The 18,981-nt window shown below is 48.9% G+C and overlaps 1 protein-coding gene across 1 annotated transcript in view; it reads left to right on the top strand.

The window, feature by feature from the left end:
- The first annotated feature begins 4,361 nt into the window (after positions 1 to 4,361).
- The window catches only part of LOC116797162 (carboxyl-terminal PDZ ligand of neuronal nitric oxide synthase protein-like), a 30,910-nt gene continuing 16,290 nt past the window's right edge, over positions 4,362 to 18,981 (top strand). The window contains 2 exon segments of the mRNA XM_032708479.1: positions 4,362 to 4,671; positions 8,484 to 8,555. Coding sequence (XP_032564370.1) covers positions 4,567 to 4,671; positions 8,484 to 8,555 — 177 coding nt within the window. The 5' untranslated portion in view covers positions 4,362 to 4,566.

The following is an 18,981-nucleotide window of genomic DNA, read 5'->3' as shown; positions in this document are numbered from 1 at the left end:
GATCAAAATGTCTAGCTTTTCCCTAGCATCATAAGGACAGTAACTGCACTCTTTTCTACATTTTTCTTTTTCAAAGAAAGCCAAGACAAGAAAAACCAAGTAACATGTAATTTACAAAAAGAACAAACCATCTTTTTAAAATATTATATAAAACTGGCCCCCTGCCAGAGGCAAATTTGCAGAAATACTTTAGTGTACTGTTCTGAAAAAGAACACATTCCTCAAGCTATTATTAAAAAAAAAGTTACTCATGAAGAACTATCCATCTGTGTCTGAAGTTAGTAGCTCTTTTTGCAACGACGCAACTTCTGTCAGTTGTACTTTTTCACAAATCAATAAGAAAGCAAAATGAAAAATCAGAAGAAAATAAATCTATAAACCAGCTCCTCCTGGAAAATGTCCGTGGTAGAGTTATGCTTCAGCCTGGGTTTAAATCCACATACATCACCCCTGCTGCCCATGTTTATGTTAGACCACGGAAGATTTGTGGTTGACCTACATATGCAAACAAAACATTTGCCGCATATTTGGGGTGGGGGGGATTTGCATGATAGAAAATGATGAAAATATGCCTAATTGTAGATGACATTTCTCATTCCCCAGTCCTGCTGCACAGCCCTTTGGAGCTGGCCATGCATGAAAGAGGCTGCAGTCCTGACAGGCAGATTGCCTGTGCCGAACCACCGAGACATTAAGCTTCTGTTTGTTCTTGAGCAACACAAATCTGGTATAATCATCTCACCAAGCAGCCCCTCTGCTCGCAGAGGGCACAGACGACACTAACTGAGGGGGCTGAAACCATGAGTTCCACATGTCACCGCTGAGCTCACGTCACATGCCAGCTTCAGGGACTCAAGTAAAGATTTTGTTTGCGAGTTTTCTTGGTTTTCCTCAAATCCCCAATGCAGAGGGTAACAACACACAATTTCAGTCAACAGTAGCTAATTTATCTATTCTTGCCTCCGTATTTCATCCCACAGCAGCATTTCTAGGAAGTCTGCTGGCGGGTTAGCATACCAGAGACTTTGCTCTAAAAATTGCACCAGCACAATAAGTATTAATAATGTTGATGAAGTTGCATGACAAACCCAGATCTCCTAGGATGGTAAAGCATGCACAGATCTCTCAGCTCTCACAAGGATGATATGGAAGTGCTTTCCTGTAACAGAGGTTTTGTCTGCCATTACTGGATGTCTGTCTGGTTGTTCTTGCTATGTCACATCTTATTTATCATTTAAAATCTTTGCAGCGCTGCTGTGCAGAAATAAGCGCTTAAAATGGTTAGAAGAAGGGAGGAAAATTCCTTGGCATCAAGACCAGGTCTCCTTTGGAAAGCTGAAAGCATACAGTGGATCTGCAGCAACTTTATCTGAGTTGTGAAGGTGGGTTTGGAAAAATATGACATGATCTGATGGGAACAACAGCTCCCTTCCCTGTAAATCAGCTGAGCAACTGATAAAGAACACCCTGCAGGACCACAGTCGAGGCATCTTCAAAAAATGAAGAATAGGGATTTACATGCAGAGTAAATGGCAGTGCAGGCAGAAATGTGCACCCATGTGAGAGAAAGAGGAGGAAAGAAATCTTGGTAGCCAGTGCCTGAGAAAGAAAGCTGATCCAAACCTGTTCCCTGCAAAAACACTTGCAGCTCTGAGCCAAGAAGCTGTCTTGGTGCTTCACTCCTACTGTGTTCAGAGAAACGGGACTTTCTGTGAGTGCTTTGCACATCAAAGGAATAACTCCTCAGTACCTCCATGTGATGCAAACACCCACCATGGGGTTTGGCCAACAGCTCGGTCAAGAAGGGGTAATGCTACTCAGGGTTTGTTTATACTAAATCCGTGACGATGTCCTGTGTAACTGTTTCATTCCACATACTTGCCAGTTTTATTGTCCAGAAGAAAAGGCGTACAGATTTCTTACTTCCAATGGAGTCAAAGAATTTTCTTTGACCAACAAACAAATTAAAAAGTTAACAGCTTTTTAAGTCTAGCAACCTTCAAACTCAATTCTCAAACACAGATTCAAACCATTAACCTTGGGAGAGTTAAGACCTATGAAAAGTTCACAGAAGTTCATGAACAGGGAATATTAAACACCTCCATTCAATTGTGATCTAACAGAGACTGGCACTTCAAGCTTTTTTAAATCACAGTTGCCTTCTTTTTCTCAGGATTCCCATGAGATGTTTCTTTCCTCCTACCCAAAGGATTTTGTAATCTGTGGGATACTGGAGAGCACCAGGATGGGAATAAAAAGACCATTCTTGTTATTTCATCCTGTACTTTCTATCAGATTTTAAAATATAACTATCCCAAGCGAAGTCCATATGCTCCCACGTCTATAGGAATGCTCTTGTGGCAATGGGAGGGTAATGAGGAGAAAGTCTGAGCAGCTCAGCACGATGGCAGGTTCATGCACGCCTCAGCTGAAATGAGTATTGCAGAATCAATGCAGAGACTCACCAGTAGTGGCTGTGTTAGGTTTTTCCCCTTATGAGTTGAGCTTTGCTGGCGTTAGCATCAAAGGCAGCATGAGCATAGGCTGACTGGGTGGCATCTCCTCCTCCTTGGGCTTAGGAGAACCAAAGACCTGAATCTTGCTCAATCAGTCCAAGGGCATTTGCACACAAAATCTAGGTTATTCATTCAGGTCAACTGATATTTTTTTAATCAAGAGATATGCAAGATAATAAAAGTGCCATGAAACGTTCTAAGTATGTACTAAACATCAGCACAAATACCACACAAAAAAATCACCAACAAAAAACTAAACCCATGCATCTGCAGGCGAGATGTGTATCTAGAGGAGCATCTTGGACAGAAACCAACTGATGTATTAACATACCTGAGACAAACCCCATATTGAGTTATGCTGCATAGAAGAGGGATTAGCATAAACATGTGAATATTTAAATGGCAATATAATGCAACATTTTAACTTGGAAGAAAAAAAGCCTGTCTGGAAACAGAAAACCTTAGCAAAGACAGAAGGCTGACCACAGAACCTTCACCAGTACTAGTGCCAGGAGGAGTTGCTAATACCACAAAATACTTGAACATGTAGGGTCACAGTCTGTGAACCAATATTAATTCCTGGAGCTTTTTCTCCCTCTCCTAATTATAAGTTTCTGGATTTTTGGCTCATGCCCATCTCCCACTGACTTACAAATACTCAGAGATGCCAAGAAGCTCAGGGTGATTATGCCCCTGAGATGGAGACAGGGACTTGTGCCGTGTCTGCCTGTGGCCAGAATTTTCTCTCTTGCTAATGTGAAAGCCACATAAAAGGCGATGTCCAACAACGTTCAAACCGCTGTCTGGGGAGTTATTTATATGACAAAAAGTTACAAGTGATCACTCAAAAATTAATTTGGGAAAACCCAGATGAGATCCACTGGAACCCATGCAACCCTCCACCCTTTGGATTCTACACAGTTCACATTTCTGATCGTGGCTGTAATAACAGTCAGAAGAAAACACTTGGGTCCTGCCATCACAGCTGCGCACAAAGCTCATCCCTTCCCCATGCTGGTGCCCACTGAAAGGAATGTCACTCTCAGGCGTGTCAGTGTCCCAGAGTGGCATCCGTGAGGGCTCACCTGTGCCTGGCAGTGCCTTGCCACCGAGACAAAGCTGGAAGGAAAGAACACCCTGAGCACACAGGGTGCCACAAATCCTCAGAGTATATTGAGTCATGCAGCAGACATGGACATGACTGTGCGTCAGGCTTCGGAGAGAGGGCACGTGCTAATTACTAACAGGGCTGTAAGTCACATTAACACTGGACACACATAATGGGTTTAGGTGACCACTCACACAGGAGCTGCTGTGATCCCAGATCATTGTGTATCTGCCTGTTTAGAGTTTCTAACATGGAAAAATGTACATTTACAGCCCGGGTTTGGCATTCTGTGCCCTCCAAGGGTCTGACATAGCATTGCTTCTCTGGTTCAAAGGGCACTGTCTGGCCAGGACATCCTGGACGTGTGGAGACAAACCCTCCATGACCAAACTTCGACCAGGTGCCTTAGGTGCGTTCAAACCCACGGAGCCATCCTTGCGAGGCCAGACCTCCCTACCCGATTCGCAGGGCTCTGCTCCCTCCAGAGCGCCCGGGCAGCGCTCGGGGTGCCCCGCACCGACTGGAGCGATGGAGACGGGTCTGGAGCATCGCTCTGAGGAGGGGAGACTGCGGGAGCCGGGCCTGGTTAGTCTGGAGAAGAGAAGGCTGAGAGGGGGACACCACTAGAAAGAGCCTGGCACCATCCTCTCGTTACCTGCCTTCCGCAGCCGGTGCCTCGCGGAGCCCCGCGGCGGGGCCGGGGCGGGGCGGCCGGGCAGGGCCGGGCGGCTCCCGCCGCCCCCCGCATCACATGAGGGAACTTCGGGCCAATGGCGCCGCGGCGGGGCCGGGGCCCCGCTCGCTCCCGCGGACGCTCATTCAAAACGCGGCCGGGCTCGGGTGCCCGCAGCCCCGCACGGCGCCCGGGGCTCGGCGGGGCGGGCGCTGCCGGCCGCGATGCCCGGCGCGGCCGCGGGCTGAGGCGGCCGCCCGCCCGCCGCCATGCCGGTGAAGAACCGGTACAACCTGGTGGACGATGGCTGCGACTCCCGCGTCCCGCTGCACAACGAGGAGGCCTTCCAGCACGGCATCCACTTCCAGGCCAAGGTGAGCCCCGGGCGCGCTCCCCTCCCCAGCCCCCGGGGCGGGGGGCGCAGCGGGTCCCCCCCGCCTGTCACAGCCCCGCGTCCCCCCGCGCTCGGGGGCTTTGGCAGCGGCCCCCCGGGCTCCCCCCTCTTTGCCCCTGGCAGCCAGCCCCGGGCTGGGGGTCCCCGCGGGCCGGGGTCCGGTGCTGTCCAGCCCCCACCGGGGTGGTACCCGCTGGCCATGGGCCCTTGGCCCCGTGGCTCGAGGCCAGGCTCGCCGAGCCCCCCCCAGCCCTGCCACGGGCTGTCTCTTCAGCTCTGGAAGTGCCCCTGGGCCAGGCAACCGTGGGCCAGGTCTAAGGGAGTCTAAAGGAAACAGCCATCAGTTATGAAAGCCTTACATTTAATTAGCACAATCAAACAGGTTCTTGCGCTTTTCCCAGTATTTTGTGAGCTGTGTAATCCTTAGGCGCTGCCTCGTGCACCTCGTTTGGGATCTGGTCTGGGATGACCCCTCCTGACAGCACCGTGGACACTGTACCAGGTGCACGTCCCTGCCCGATCGGGTGCCTGTCCTGTACCCCATCGGGCAGAACCCCACTCCTGTCACAGTGGGGTAACAGCTCCCTATTCCCTTAGAAACCAGCAGACTGCTATGTGCTGCTTAAATAATAGTGCCTTGCTCCATTTGACCCCTTCACTGCACAAAAAGCAGGGCGGGCAAGGTCTGCATCCTTCAGGCATCAGAAAGAAATACTGATATCGTCAGAAATTTCATATTGATTATGAGGAACAGCCTGGCAGCACAGCAGTACTCTCAGAGAGTGGCTCTGTTGGAATTGGCATTCTGTAGACAGCACAGGGAACGGGTTTATAATTCAGCTGACAAGAAGAATTGCATTTTGCTGGAGCAACTCATAGGCTCCCTTCCCCTCTTTGCAGGTGGCCTAACACAGATTAGAAATGGAATTCACGCCTGCTGTCTCCTGAGCTGGAAAGAAGGGGCATATACATTCCAATAAAGCTTTGAAATACAGATTTTGTGCCTTTTGGTTTTCCTACTAAAAGAGCTGTAAGATTTAAGCAGGAAATGGGATGAATCTGAATAGACAGCTAATCACATATTTTAAAAAATTTCTCTTCCTCAGGGGGGAGAAAAACAAATAATCTGTGATTTCTTGAGTTAAACTAACATTTGCTGGGCTGCACACTGTGCCAAGGAGAAAAAAAAAATCCTTATTTTGATTTTTAAAAGACGGGAAGCAACTGTACCTTTAACTGAGTGAAACTGGCTTCTTCAGATTGACAGCTGCAGGCATCCAGAGCTGGAGTGGATAACAGGCTGTTAGGATGTGTGGGTCTGGGATGGGGTTTGCATTGCCCTAGTAACTGAGCTTGCTTGGTTCTGCTCTATAGTCTGTCTCTTCCAATTAGGCTGCTCATTGTGGCCACATCAGTCAGCTGGGACGCTGACAATGACAAGGCTGCAGCTGGCTGCAGGTGTCCCTCACCAGGCAATCCTACTGACCACACTCACTCTCTAATCTCCACATTCCAAACTGCCTTACTTCCCCTGTAATCTTCGGGAGGTCAGTACTGGGAGCTGCTTGTGGAAAGGCGGCTGTTTGGGCAGAGCTTCACGTGCTGTTTCATGAGCTTCGTGGCTCTGTGTGGGAGCACAGGTACCCAAACTCTGCAGCAAGGCCAGAGCAGGGAGTCTGGGACAACCTCCTCTGGCCCAGCAGTCACCAGCTCTCCTCTTGCCCCAATAAATTTAGCAATTTAGCCTGTTCCCCACTGCAGCTCTGTTGTGGCAGACAAAAGGCCAGCTGGCTGCATGGAATTCCTCTGGATTACCTGTGACTGTACTGACAGCCATGGCAGAGCGGGGAAGGAGATCTGCACACCAAAAAGGCCACAGATCTGGAGCAGTACAGCCCTGCTCTCCCCACCAGCTCAGAGGGAAGCCCTGGCTCTGATGCTCCCCTCCCTGCTGCCCTCAAGCTCTTGTGGTCCGAGTTTGGCTCTCCTGTGGTTTACCAAAGGCTATAGCTGAACTTAACTGCTCTTAAAAATGCCATTTTACAAAGGCATTTACAGAAGCAGCAGCAAAGCCAGATGACCTTTCAGATTGCTTGCGGTGTTTATTTCAAGGCAGGAGAAAGAGCAGTAAAGACTGAGCCAGGAGAGCTCATCTCTGAAAGCCCTTTTAAGTACACATTTTACAAGATAAAACCCATTGCAAGCTGCAAGTGTTACAGTGGAGAAATAAAACCAGAACTGTGTCAGTAACAGCGATAGCTATGGGGCTGCTCTTGGGGTATTATTTTGTCTCTGTTCATATATATATTATCACCCTGAATGTTTGCAGGGGCCTCCTGATTAGCTGCTCCTCCTTCTCCTTTCCTCTCCGCAAGGAAACAACTTCCAAAAAAAACCCCCTCAACTAAACCACACACTAAAAACCAGATGCAGCTCATGAACCAAATGCTCCTGGGAGGCTCACTAAGCTTTGGGAACTGCCCTCTGCCCCCCCCCCAACAGCCGAGACGGGCTGTGTTACCCTGAAGGAGCTGATGGGCCCCACTGAGATCCTGCCAGCACCAAGTCTGGCACCTGCCCCTGACTGCCAGGGCCACACCTGGCACACACTGGCATTAGTCATTGGGCCCTCACCCTCTCACTCAGATGACATTCTTCCTGTCCTCACCAGCGTGCCCCTGACATGCGGTGAGCCACACCACCTTACAGCATGAGTGGCCTCTGCCTTTGCTCCCCACACATTGTGACTGCCCAGGATGCCACATATTTTCCTTGTTCCCCAGCCTGAGCTGGCAGCTTTGTGCCTCCTCCACTTGGCAGCACAGGCAGCACTCCTGTGCCTCCGTGCCACACGTGCTGTCACCAGTCCCCCTGCGCAGCAGCAGCTGCCTCCTGCCACCAGGTGCAGGAGCAGGTTCTGCTCTGGCACACAAGCATTACAACCCAGCACGAGGGCAGAGTACAGGCAGCACAGGAGCAGCGGGAAGCTGCCTGCAGGTCTTCCCTGACAACCCCTGGAGCATCTGCAACATAACTGCCATTCCACACAGGAGAACAGGCAACCAACTCACAGGAGGCTCTGAGTGTTCTGGTAGAGGTGGAGGTGCTGGGAACCCACCCACCATCTACCACGTCTCAGACCCCAGTAAGGGGCCGAGTTAGAACTGGAGCCTGCACTGAAATGCTGACACTCAACACCAAGGGCAGCCCAGCCTTACCAGTGGTTAGGACTGCAGCTCTTCTAAGCAGAGTTAAAAACAGGGGTATAGGACACAGACTTGGGCTTACCAGGATTCTACAGACAGCTGAGCTGGTCCAACCGAGCAGGGACAGTGGTGTCCAGGGAGACACCTTCAGTCTGATGGTCCAGACTGAAAACTTAGGCCAGAATCACAAGCCTTTTCCAGGAAAGCTGTTTGCAACCTTCCAACTCTTACATGCTTTTAGGTCTGAGCCTTTTGAAAGCAGGTGTAGCAGGGAAGAACAAAGGATGGACAGTCCCATTTTCAGACCCACAGGATTGTAACTCAATTAGCAGCAGACATGGCCCTGCAAAGCACTGGTAAAGGCACATCCAGAATCCAAATGAGGTCAGAGCCTCACACCCGACCTTAGAAATCCATGAACTCGCTGACTTTGATAACATTATCCACCACACATATTCCTATAATCTCCTGGGTCAAGAGAGTCTAGCCAAGGAGGGACTAAATAAATGAGAGATGCTGTTTGTTTTGAAGAAACGCCACTGACCTGTGCATTGCTGAACAGACATCTCACTGTTCTGTCTTTCAGTACATCGGCAGCTTGGACGTCCCCAGGCCCAACAGCCGCGTGGAGATTGTGGCAGCCATGAGGAGGATCCGGGTAAGTTCACGTGGAATAAAGGGTTACATTCCATCGAGGGACTTGGTCACAGTGTGCTGCTCTGCATTTCCCCCAGCCCTTCCTATCTGCAGCTCAAATCTCAGCATAGTCGAGTTTGTAACAAGCTTCTCCTGAAATTCCCAAGGCATCTTAGGATAGATCCATCCCCTACTCTTTGCAAAAGGATCAGTTAGCAAAACTCAAACATAAACCACTCTTCTGTGCTGAGGAGGTATGGGGCTTCTCCTTGACCCTAAGAGATTTATTTATCCTGTATGGAGCTTTGTGTGTGTGAAAAATAAGCTGAACACAATCTGCTCCACAAAAGCACTTAAATTCATTGACAGTTCCAAATATACTGTGTTATTATATATTGACACATCAGTGGCCTGACAGATGTGATGGATGTAAATCCCATCTGACTAGACTTTGTGGATTCTGCTGCTCATGGAATAATTTGCTGCTCTTCCCATCCTCCAGTACAGTTTTACAGTTCTTGTTTCTCATCACCAAGCCTGTGCTCTTCTTCCTCTACCCCTTTGTTCTGCAGAGCAGGCTGTGAATGGTCACCAGATTTAGCTGTGATTAGCAGGGTGGGTAGCTCACATCTGCTTCATGTATAACCAGTTCAAGTGCATCTCCCCCAAAAGGCAGTGCAGCTGCTGTGTCTGGCTGAAGTTTTGCAGGGGTCTTAATTCTGAGGCTGTTCATATGTCTCACATCAGCTGAAGCAGGTTTGAGACTCTTCCATTTAAAGCTTTGAAGGGATTATCCTATTTTCTCCCCTCCCCCCACAGTGTTTAACCATCTAATTTTCCTTCAGAATAGTGCTTTTTAAACTTAGCCTGTAACTGGCTGGGGAGCTGATGTATTCATCTCCAGCCAAGCTCAGAAATGACATTCCCCTCCCTTTGCCTGCTCAGACTATTAGCACAGCTCTTGCTCAGAACACAGTGCAGCAGCAGTCTAAATTGCCTGGTTATTTATGGAACAGGTGAACATCTATAGGAAGCAAAGGCAGTAGGTGAAGACCACCAGGGCATTTTAGGTGCTGGCATAACTACTGACAGTTTTTCATCTGAATCAGTATTTATCATCAGATTTGACACTGCACTTCTGCTGATCTCTGACTGGATAACACCCTTGACAGAAAACCTTGAAAAAGCAAATCATATTTTAATATCACTTAAAAGAAGGTGTTGCGTTCCATTTCCACACCTGCTGTTGCCACAATGGTACGTGGTTCAGAGCCTTGGGAGTGCAACAGCATGCTTGAGTGCTACAAGAGATATAAAAACCCACTCTGCATTCCTGGATGCCATCAGTTAATCTTATCACACAATATTTTTCAAGTAGGCATCCTGTATTCTATCGTGGGTTTTTAATCTTGGAAGCCTGTTCCAAAAAGGGAGGGCCTTCCCTTTTCATGTGCACATTGTACAGCAGGATCTTATTCAGACACTTCCTGGCTGCTGAGCGGAAGATGCTCCTCTATTGAAGATAGTTAATTGGCACTGATCCTTAATTAGAGCATAAAGAATGAACTGGGAGGTCTTTGAAGAGAATTCTAGTGCACAGAGTACCCAACCTAGGAACTGAGGGAAGATGGGGTTTATTTATGTAGCGTTCATTTGCATGCAGAGGCCTTGCCTGTACTGGAGTTTTTTCCCATGGACTCTCAGCAGCACCAGTTGCAACTGGGAGGAAACAGTGGAAGAAGCTGTTGAGGGAAGTGAGTATTCTCCTGCCACGTTATTGTGAGTGGTGGTGCCTGTTTGCACTGCAAGCGTGAGTAAGGTCCCGCAGCCCTGCCAAGTGCTGGCAGGGGCACGTCGTGCTGGAGCTTTCATCCTTTGTGCACTCCAGTGTTCCACTGGAATTCTCTACTGGAGCGGAAGGGAAAAGTCGCACGGTACAAGCCCCAGCACAACATTCCCTGTGCTGCTCCCTGTGCCCTGTGACATGGGAGAGGCGGGAGCCAGCCCACAGCACAGCCGGGCTGTTACTCACCGCTGCTGCCGCGCTGGGAGGGACACAGGGAGGAGGATGAGGAGTCACAGCTCCCTTTTCCAGGCTGTGACAGAGCTGGTTACTCTAGTTACTCATTGGTAAATTGATACAAGCTCCAAAACTGCCTTCCCACTACAATGTCTCATTGCTGTGATGAAAAGCGCTTTCCCCAGGGAAAAGCCTCCAGCTACCCAGCACTCCAAGTGCCCTGAGAGGGCCTAAGGGAAGTAGCAACTCCAAGTGCTAAGCTTTGTCCTGTGTTTTGTGCTGGGCTCTTCTACCAGTTACACATGAATTATGCCAGGGAACTGGGGAGCGGTTCAGTGGGATTCTCCATGCATTAGAGAGCAGTCTGCTTACAGAGTTCAGGACATTGCTCTCAGGGAGCCTCAAACAACACGTTTTAGCATTAGCCTGCTGAAATCGTGACCTGCTCTTTGGCAGTAGGTATTTAAGATGCACTCTCCTAGTAAAGCTTAAATCCATCTTCCAGGCTGAATGGATGCTTGTAGAATTGCTAGCAATACTCCATTAGTCACACATTAGATTCCCATTTCATAACAGACTGGAAAACCTTGTCTCATCATGTTCTATGTTTCCACTGGAGGGAATGCAAATGCAATAGGTAGAACAGGGAAGCTGCTGTTCTTAGCTTCCCATTATGCAGAGCTAGACAACTTTAAGTTTGCTAATCCTCCCAATGGATTATTAGCTGCATACAGCTGCCATGTTGTTATTATACGATCAGAGTTCAAACTAATCCTTCTACCTCTTGCCCTGGCAGGGGAGGTGATGAAATGAGTTTGCTGCTTGGATAAGTACACTGTACTCTGACAGGCATGTCAAGTGTCTGTTTAGCAGAGTCCAATTCATCCTGCAGCTCCAAGCACCCAGGCAGGAATTCCTCCACCTCCCAGGGAGCAGCATCTGCTGCCTACGGCTGCCCAAGGCCATCCAGGTCTGGGTGTCTGACAGCTCCTGCTCACGCTCCTGTGCTCCGTCAGCGTCCTGGTGGAGCTGGCTTTCTGCTGGAGTGGATTCATCTGCAGGTATTTGAGCCTTCTCAGCACTCCAGGGAGCTTATGCACAAGGTTTTTCCTCCTGCACAAGTCAAGTGGTAGCTAATGCGAAGATGGGTTTCGTAAAACACAAAATGTTTCCTTGAAGCCCCTGAGGTTGCTCAAAAAATCTTAGTCTGGGAGACCAGGCTTTAAGTGCAAGGTTAATATCACCACATTCCCCATCTGCATCCATTCCCCAGAGCCAGCACTGACCAGAGCAGAGAGTCAGCTGTTCCCTTCCTAGAGCAACACTCCCCTCAGTCCAGCACTTCAGAGCCAGCCGAGCAGCCCCAGTGAAGTGCTGCTATTTTGAGTGGTGAGTTGTACAAGGACAGAGTGGGAGTAAGTGTCAAAGCCTGTCATCCCCACAGACAGCCTGCTGCAGCAGTTCCCCAAGACACTCCATTTAAATACCTCTAAGGCACAGAATCGGTTTCCTTGGAATTTGCACTTACATATCTCTGAAGCCTAGAAATTTCAGTCCTGTTTGGAAGGTCTAGCTTGGACCTAAGCAGGTATTGACACCGAGAAAGGAGCCAGATGTTGGATTATTTAATCATTCCATAAGGGAACAGCCAGCTGGTGCAGTGCCCATCCAAACACCAGGATGAACAAACAGGAGGCAGGCATCCAGACTACTGTTTCTTCTGTTACCTCCACATTTCTTGCACTTAATTTAATCAATAAGCCTTTTTCCCCAGAGGCGAGTGTGCCAGAGAAACAAACATTTATAATTCTTGACACAGGATATATCAGAAGTGCCTGAGTTCTCCTCGGTGTGAGAACTGGGTTCTCACTTCAGCTTCCTTCTTACCCTGATCACTCTTACTGCATCCATGCTTTAAGCAGAGCCTCAACACTCTGCAGTTTCTCCACATGGTATTTGAGTGAGGAAGTGCAATCTTGCCACACTGCAAGTCAGAGTGACTGCCAAATATCAACTGGTAGTGCTGAAGTGCGACATGACAGCAATTTAAATCAGGATGAGTAAGTTACAATCCTACAGTGCAAACTTGTGAAGCAGAGGCAGCAGAGACAGCCACACAGAACCTGCCTCTGCACTCCAGCAGCTCCCAGTCTGAGAGCTGGGCTGGCTCACACAGCAGCTCACACTCAGAGCCCTGCCAGGCTGTAAATTGCAATGGTTCAGGAGCAAATGTGGATGTGATTTATCTGCTCTTGCTACAGAAGGAGAGGAACCAGGAGAGGACAGCTGGCAGAGGGCAGGGCGACCGCCTTCAGCCCACTCAGCTTAATTTATCACCGTGATAGAGATGTTTCACAGACCCATTAGTGAGATTGTTCTAGAACAGTTCCCTCAGCTTTCCCAGGCAGACAGCCTTCTCACTACACATATATAACTTGGTCCAAGACATCCTTGCCATACAGCCCTTCTCTTCTCCAGGCACTTGGTGCCCTGAGCAGGGGTGTGTCCTATTATCCAGCCCACCCACAAGACTGCTCAGCTCCAGGCACTGTGGTCTCAAAAACACCAGTTATTCCCAGCATCCCATCCACAACAGGCATCTGAGCCAGTTTAAGGTTTCTACCACACAAGATTAAGCTAATTGGGTTTACCTTTCCAGGCCCTGGCAAAATACAGCAAGTGTTTTCAGGATGGTAATTAAGTGTTAATTGCAGCTAAGTTTAGCCCTAATGCCTCATTAGTTTGTTTTCCTCTATTTGTTACAGCTATAGCAGAGTCTCCTGCTCAAGGATGGGGATCAGGATGGGCTTCCCAGGAGGCAGGATTCCCACCGTGTGCTCTGAAGGTCCTACCTGAGCCTTGCCAGGCAGCCTCTTACCTGCTCCCATCCAAGAGGAGGAGATTGGGTGTGGAGCCAGAGACCCCTAGACCTCTAATTAGGCTCTCATTAGAATCTAGGCAGCAGCCCTGCAGAATATCCAGTGTCCCCCCACACACATTAGCCCATTTCCATGATCCAGCAGATTTTGCACCCGTTCCTATTACACCTTCACTGGAGCCTTCCCCAGCCCAGCCCCCGGCAGGTTCTTTGCCCTCTCCCATGCCCGAGGGTTGGTTAGTGGGTTTAACTGGGACAGGGAGCCCTAGAACTGCCACATTCAGTGCACTGCTCTACTGGAAAGCTTGTTACTCTTCCACACTGCAAACAGCCCCGAGTTTGGTTCCCACAGCCTGTTTGCTGGTCTTTAGGAAGATAAGGGACCTGACAGGGCTCTCACTGTACATTAAGTGATAGCAGACACATTTCAGGCCTTACCTTTGTGCAGCACAGGATGTTGCAGGAGGTGAGCCCTCTGGCAGAAGGTGTGGCAAGAATCCCTTTCTCCAGGCAAAACAAGTGGCCTCAGCTTGAGCACCTTTCAGACACTGCTCCTCACCCTACTCCCATCCTGCTTGCAGGAAGGGATTCCTGCTCTGCCACTGAGTTTTATAGCCACTCCCCTTTCCCAGTCTGCCCTGCAGCCCTAATTAGCCAAAACACCAGGTGGGACTAATCTCCCTCATGTCCCTTGCCATGAAGGCCCAAGGTTGGGTTTGGAAGGGCGGGTGATGCAGGTGCAGCTCTTTAGGCCTCTCTACACGTCACCCAGTCTGTGGTCACCTTGGCAGGCTCAGGTGTGCTCTGTGCACATGTTGCTTTCCTGGCCTTACAGAAAGTGTCATTTCATAAACTGAAGAAATGGCTTTCAAAACGTGGAAGCTGCTTTTGTAGAAGAATCAAGTCTGCCCTGTTTCCGACTAACCCAATCTTGTTTTACCCATTGTCTGCTGTTCCTATTATCATAACACACAGGGAAGAAGCTCTTAATGAGCTGGTTTTGCAGTGGCACCATGCACAGCGTTTCTAGGCAGCGTTGTGTGACTGCGGTGGAGAACTGACTGTGCTCTGCTTGTACATCTTGAGTGGGAGGAGAGGAAAAAACACCTCAGATTACGCAAGAATCCAGCCTTCTGCTCGCTACCTGGGGGTCTTACCGTGTCATAGAGCTGCTCCACTGACTTACAAACTCCTGCAGATTTCCACCCTGCTCATCTCCAACCCTAAATCACCCCTGGACTTCTTGCCACAGAATAATTAGTCACCTTCTGTCACTTCTGAGCTGAAACAAGTGGGGACTGGTCAAGCTGTGAATACAGGCCACTGTGACAAAAGACAGCTTAGGGCTTTTTCACTAGCCACATGCTATGACCCAGTTTTTGAGGAGTGGCCAGTGACTAGAGATGCTTCAGTTCTTCCAGCCTGTTCAGTGTATGATTGATAACAGATGGGTGGAGGGATCAGTCAGTGAAATGTGTCATCTCCAGGCAACGGTGACCTTTAGTGCCTTCCTCAGAACTCCATGGCTTCTCCAGCGAGGGGGTGGAACAGGGAAGCACATTAATACTGTTTTGCATGAGAGTCATGGTGGATTGGAGTTTAGTTGAAGGCTAATAAAAGCAGCAGTTAAATAGATAAAAGCTAAATTAAAATGTTAGTGCTAAATAGAACAAGACAGATTTTTTGTCTAAGGCTGAATCTTGGCAATGGAGCAGGTACCTTTTAATTGTAAAATAAAGTGCCTTTACCAGAATTATCATTATATTAGTGAAGCATTTAATTTCACTAGCTAAAATATCAGAGTATGAGATCTCTGCAAAGCTTTTATCTAGTTTGAAATAGAGAGGCTTTTTCACCAATTATGTTCCTGGTTGTAGAGTATTACAGAGATGAAATACAATGGCTTTCAAATTACATTCTGGTGGAGAACGCTCAGCCACGACTCAAAGCTGCTTCTTTGTTGGTGTCTGAAAAAATGTAATTGAGATGGTAACCAGAGGGTAGCAAGGATATTGGATTGGCTTGGTAATGAGGAGGTGCCTCAGTCTCAGTGACAGCTGCAGGGGCACAGAAGCTGGGGTTGCCTGTGGGGCGGAGCAGAGACCCTCCTTGCACAGCTAATACAAGTGCACAGGGGGATTTTCAGCAGAGCAGGGGGATGTATTTCAGGTACACAACAGGATGGCCCATGAAGATGCAAACACTTAAACCTGTCCCATGAATGAAACCATCTACATGCAGGGAAAAATAAAAAACAAATCAGCCTTTGGCTGTGGTGTAACCTCATGCCTTGACTGAGCCTTTCTGGTCTGTAGGTTGAGTCTGTGCTGGACACAGCAGGAAGGCCAGACCCAGTGCCACAGCAATGGGTACTCTTGTAGATGTTGTCTTGATTTTGTCCTTATGGATCAGTGTTCTGAGATGGGACCCTGAGGGACCATGACTACAAAGCCAAATTCAGCCTATTAAAATAAGATTTGCTAACAATAGCTTGGTCCTACATTTGCTTTCTTGGTTCTGCTTTTGTTCTGTACTAAATGAGGCCTGAAGGCAAACAGAATCAGTGCCACTTAACATAATACTTTGACAAGCTACTTCATGTTTTGACCAAATTACTGTATGTTAAACCTGCAGAATGAAAGTCTTGAATGGGTCCCCGGAAGGAAGGATGCTTTGATGAGAGAGCAGGGATTTTTCAAAGGCATTTCGGGATGGTTTTCCTTCTTTCTTGCAGCAGTGATTAAACATTCTTTAAATGTCCTTTCCCTGGGCCAGATGGGTTATTTGGACTAATTGGCAACAGCCTGACAGTTTTCAGGACACCTGAGTCACTTCCCGCTTCCTCCATCCTTCTGTCACTGCTGCTGCAGAGATCCTGCCTTGGGTAGGTCTGCTGGGGGGAGGATGTGGCCCTGTGCATTCCAGGGAGCATCACAGGCCAGGGCTCTGGATCACCTGCTCCCTGAACAGCCAGGTCCAGCGTACCCCCAGGAATCCCACCAAACCCTCTGAGCTCCAGGGGTTTCTTTCTAAAAATCAAATCCTTTTTGTCACATGAAGAAGAGCAGTGGGATGTGTTAAGATCAGAGGCAGTGTGATGGAGGACAGGGCAGTCACAGCTGCTCCAGGAGGGTGTAAGGCACACAGGCACTCTTCAGGCACGTTGTAGAACTGGCCCAAATGCCGGTGTTTGCCACCTGTCGAGTACCCTGTGCCACAGAGCCTACCACAGAGCCACATGCAGCACATGGAGCACTAAGGTTCAGTGATCCCAAACCATCATGGACCAGTTCAGTCCTGCTGCAGCCTGTGCTCTTGCTGCTAATGATTTGCAGGGCATCAACTTCCATCCCAGGCACACTTTCCTATTTCCATGTTGCTGCCCCCCAGGGCAGTGCTGGTCTCCTGCTTGTCTCGCTTCCTTGCACCCAAGCTGGTGGCAGGAGCAGCTGTGAGCTGGGGCAGGGAGCACTCTCTGGGATTAATCACTGACCTGTATGTGAGCAGTGCAGGTGCACTGATGTCTACAGCTTCACACCTTGCTGCTGACAGCACTGCTGGCCCATGGACGCTGGGAATGGCACTGGGGACAGAGCAGGGGTCAGGAAAGTGAACAAACATCCACCCTGAGGGTGGTCACTGCCAAGCAGGGGGACATCAGCGTTTCATAGCTGTATTTGTAGTGATAAAAGGTGCTCCCACTCTGTGTGCCTGCTTTTGTCACTGTCTGTAATGAGTTCTTCGTCTTTCTTTACCTGTCTGTGAAGTAGTTGCACACCCAGGTACTGGCCCCATCTGCTTGCCTCTGCCTGTGCCCCTGGCTGTGATGCTCTGGTACAGTTTTGATGACAAGACCTCTATGACAACAAGTACTGATACTGTAAAACCCTCTTTTTCCATAATTCCCACTATCTAAACCCAGGCTTTTCTCTCATCACGATTCAGTAATCTCAGTAGCTCCCCTGAGGCTAATGGTGTCCTTGTACTGCTTAATATTCTGGAGTTTTGGAAATGACACAATTAGCATTGAATTTCCTTTCTCTTACAGTAGCAGTCTCGTTTCCAAGTTTGAGCAGGGCTTCATGGACAATTTGAGGAGAACTCAGAGACCTTCCTTTAACAATTGCAGTTTTATTGGCACTCAATACTCTCTAACCAAGGCCCAACTGGTGAGAAGCAGCGTGTCATCCATGCAGTGCCTGAGTCTGCTCAGGGCTGCACACCTGGGTAGTGCCAGCTGGGACTGCCAGGGGCAGCCTGGCAGAAGAAGGGTGAGCTCCCTTCTGTTTGTCTTCACTTTGCTGTATTCCAGAAATGCACATGATACAAGAGCTCTTGGGCAGATTCCAAAAGCCATTTGTGCCCCGCGTGTTGTTCAGAACAACCAAGACTCTTTCTGAAGTCAATGGGAATTAAGAATTGTCTGCTTTAGAAAATCCCTCTTAATAGTTGCATCTGAGCCCTGGACCTGACTCTTCTGATTTTCCTAAGGAGGCAGGATCTTAGAGCACTGCTTGCCAAGTCTTCACTAACAGACCTTCCCCACACAGTCCCTGTGGCCTTACAGGGACCGACCCCCTCTGAGCTCAATGGCCTATTCCTGGCTGGAATTGCTGTGCTGTTGCTGCTCTCAGATGCAGACACATGCTTTCAGTGCAATGCTTGGAGGTCGACTGTAAGTCACTGGGCTTTCTGTAAGAAATGTTTTCTCAAGTGGAACTGTTGGAGATCGATAGTATTAACAGCTACACAGGAAAAGTCTCCTTACCTGGGAATAAAGCAGATTATTTCGGTCCCTGACTGTCTCAGACCAGCGCATAGCAAGGCTGTTCATGGAAGTTGCTGGCATTGAGGAGTGGAAAGGTTCAGCTGCACCCAGGGCTTGAGCTAACAAAGAGCTCTTTGCCATGAAGGAGAACAAAGCCTGATTGCACCTAGCAAAGGATTCATGGAGCCTGGCCTGCACAGAGCTCAGCATCCCCCATTTTCATTCTGGTCTAGTTTGTAATCAAGTTCTGGTTCTGAATGCAAATGGAGATCAAGTCTTCATTCTAGCTTGGATTTTGCTTGCTCAAAGATAAAGGTGCCAAGTCCAGCTTCCTGACTCCGCTGTGGATATGCAAAGAAAATGCTAATTTCCCTAGTAGGTGGCTAGGAGAAACCACAAGGCACAGAGCTGGTGGACAGCACACGAGATGCAGATGGGGTGTGATAGCAGGTTTGGAAGCCAGGAGATGTTCCCTCCCTGCAGCACTTACCCAGAGCAGATGTTAGTCATGCAGATGTAGCTTCTCCAGATTCTCAACAGCAAGCTTGATTCCTCCTTCTCCTTTGGATAAGTATCCACACTGGGAGGACATGCTCAGCATCATCTCCTCCACAGCCCAAGGTCATGGAGGCTTTAAGGAGGAGGCTGCAGAGCAGCACCAGGTACTGGGAGTGGGGAACCACTGTAGGTCACACCTGGTCCTCCTGGGAGCAGGGGCTGGGTTGACTTGGTTATTGAGTTGAACATGTGGGACCTTCTTTCCTCAGCCTTCTCCATCTTTA

This window comes from Chiroxiphia lanceolata, chromosome 21 (assembly GCF_009829145.1).
Source record: "Chiroxiphia lanceolata isolate bChiLan1 chromosome 21, bChiLan1.pri, whole genome shotgun sequence".
In the NCBI taxonomy this organism is placed as follows: Eukaryota; Metazoa; Chordata; class Aves; order Passeriformes; family Pipridae; genus Chiroxiphia; species Chiroxiphia lanceolata.
The sequence above is the reverse complement of the archived record's forward strand: the minus strand, read 5'-3'. Positions and strand labels throughout refer to the sequence as shown.